The 2,263-nt window shown below is 34.3% G+C and overlaps 1 protein-coding gene across 1 annotated transcript; it reads right to left on the reverse strand.

The window, feature by feature from the left end:
* Window positions 1-200: 200 nt before the first annotated feature.
* LOC141697913 (uncharacterized) lies at window positions 201-1,506 on the reverse strand. The gene is made up of 2 exons (XM_074502476.1): window positions 1,207-1,506; window positions 201-962 (listed from the first exon to the last, which is right to left on the reverse strand). Exons 1-2 carry the CDS (start codon window positions 1,504-1,506, stop codon window positions 201-203), a joined length of 1,062 nt encoding a protein of 353 aa, XP_074358577.1.
* Between the last annotated feature and the right edge of the window lie 757 nt (window positions 1,507-2,263).

A 2,263-nucleotide genomic window follows, 5' to 3' on the forward strand; every position in this document is an offset into this window, starting at 1 on the left:
AAAATAAAATAAAATGTAATAGAATCATAATAAGATATGTAGAAGTATAACATAACAAAAACTATTATAGTTCGATTAAGGGGGTTTTGGTGGTATGATTTGTTCCGAGGCTGGGTTGCACGCGCTAATTAAGCAGGGCTATAATATAGACTATATTTATTTGATTCATGTATTTTTTTTTTGAAAATAACCAAATTTCATTAATAATGAGAATCCAATACAAGAGTCTCCACCAGATTAACAGGAGGAGATGTAAAAACATGATGGCAATTAACTAAACAGGTTATTCTAGAAAACTTGTGTGCTACCCTATTAGCTTGATTCCTGATGAAATGAATGGAAATTCCTTCTAACTCTCTAAGATATCTTCGACATTGCTCAAGAACTTCCCCCACTTCAAGTAGATTAATGACTGAGTTTTTGATTCCTTGCACCACCAACAGAGAGTCTGTTTCTAACTCGACCTTGCAAGCATTAAACTGCATGTCCTTGACCCATGACAGTGCTTCTCGAACACCTATCGCCTCCTCTTCAAACACTGATACTGGTGCTCTAAAACAACTAGTACGTCCTACCAAGAAAGTATTCTTATGATCTCTCGAAACCATTCCCACTGTGAAGTCTGGTGCACCACTGAACAAAGATGCATCCATATTTAATTTCAGAATGCCTTCCCCTGAAGCTACCCAACGACACCTTTGGGATCCTTGCTTACTCTTGGGAACACTACTGTTTGTCTTATTTTTTGCCCTCACATCTCTCCAGTCTGCAACAATCTTCAAACTGCTATCCATGGCTATTGTAGGTGTGGTACTCTTATCCTCCCAGACTTTTTTATTTCTCCAAAACCAGATCCCAGAGAGTTGTACATATCTTCCTGAGTTCTTCGTCCCTAGCTGTCGATAGTTTTCCCAACAACCATATAGTAACGTCCTGAACTTCCTACATGTCATAAACCAGACCTACATAATTCCAACACTGCATAACAAAATGACAATCAAAAAACATATGAGAAAGGTGTTCGATGTCATCCATGCATATCGGGCATGTTATAGGTAGCTGAACTCCTCTCGACCTGAGTTTCCAACGGACTGGTAGAATATTATGACAGAACCTCCAAATGAAGATCTTTATTTTATGAGGGATGAATAATTTCCATATTCTCTGCCAGCCGTGACTTTGCAGAATATTAATACCAACATTTGCCTGATTTTGCCAAAACCTATAGCCCTCCTTAGCTGAGTAAACACCTGTTGTCGAGTGAGACCACACCAGTCTATCCCTCGTACGTCTTTGAGGAATGGGAACAAATAGAATAGCTTGAACATCCTCAGATACAAATTTCTCTGTGATTAAAGGGATATTCCACTCCCTCGTATCTTGCTTAATATAAGCAGACACTAACTCATCTCTCCCTGAATAGATGTGACTATTTTCAACACAGAAGTCAGCCTTTAAATGAAGCCATGGATCTTTAGTTGCATTTATACTTTCTCCATCTCCCATGATCCACCTGAAGCCTTTCTATAGTTCAGTTTTTGCTGTCATAATCCCCTTCCGGATAAAACTTGAATTCCCACCTTTCTTAACCCCCAACATGGTTGTGTTCGAGAAATAGCGTTCCTTATAAATTCTGGAAACCAGCGACTGAGGATTGTTTATAAAGTTCTAGCAATGCTTGCCAAGAAGAGCAATATTGAAACCATAAAGATCTCTAAAGCCAAGACCTCCCTTCATTTTAGACATACACATGTTGCCCCATGATAACCAATTAAGCCCTCGATTTCTACTATAATATCTAATTATCCGTATAACAAACACAATAGGCAATTAATTAAAAATTGAATTATAATAATATATTTCTAACTGATATAAAATAATATTAAAAGTATGATATATTATATATATATAATACAAACAACACTTATCTTAATAAAAATAAATATAAGTAACAATTAACAAATCATTCATAATCGGGTTAAAGTTGTATCATTTTTTTTAAAAAAACATTGGAGTGGGTAAGTTTGATTTAAAATATTTTTGAATAAATAATTTTCATTTGTATCTTATAAAATAACGAAAACACTTAAATTATACTTAGGTATAAATATTACATTGTTTTGTTTCATTTGTAAAAAGGGAAAATTATGATTTGTCTTTTAAAAATTTTTGAACACATGAATCCACAAAAACATAAAAACAAGGAATACATATAATAATAATAAATCTATTGCAGTTTAAAATTAAAATACATATTTAATAA

The sequence above is a fragment of the Apium graveolens genome, chromosome 2, assembly GCF_009905375.1.
Source record: "Apium graveolens cultivar Ventura chromosome 2, ASM990537v1, whole genome shotgun sequence".
Lineage (NCBI taxonomy): Eukaryota > Viridiplantae > Streptophyta > Magnoliopsida > Apiales > Apiaceae > Apium > Apium graveolens.

Excerpts from the sequence above, each read along its gene's own strand:
- LOC141697913 (XM_074502476.1), bottom strand. The coding sequence starts at position 1,506 with ATGGGAGATGGAGAAAGTATAAATGCAACTAAAGATCCATGGCTTCAT. Across the intron at positions 963-1,206 it reads ATAGGTTTTGGCAAAATCAG|GTCTGGTTTATGACATGTAG; the intron begins GCAAATGTTGGT and ends GGAATTATGTAG.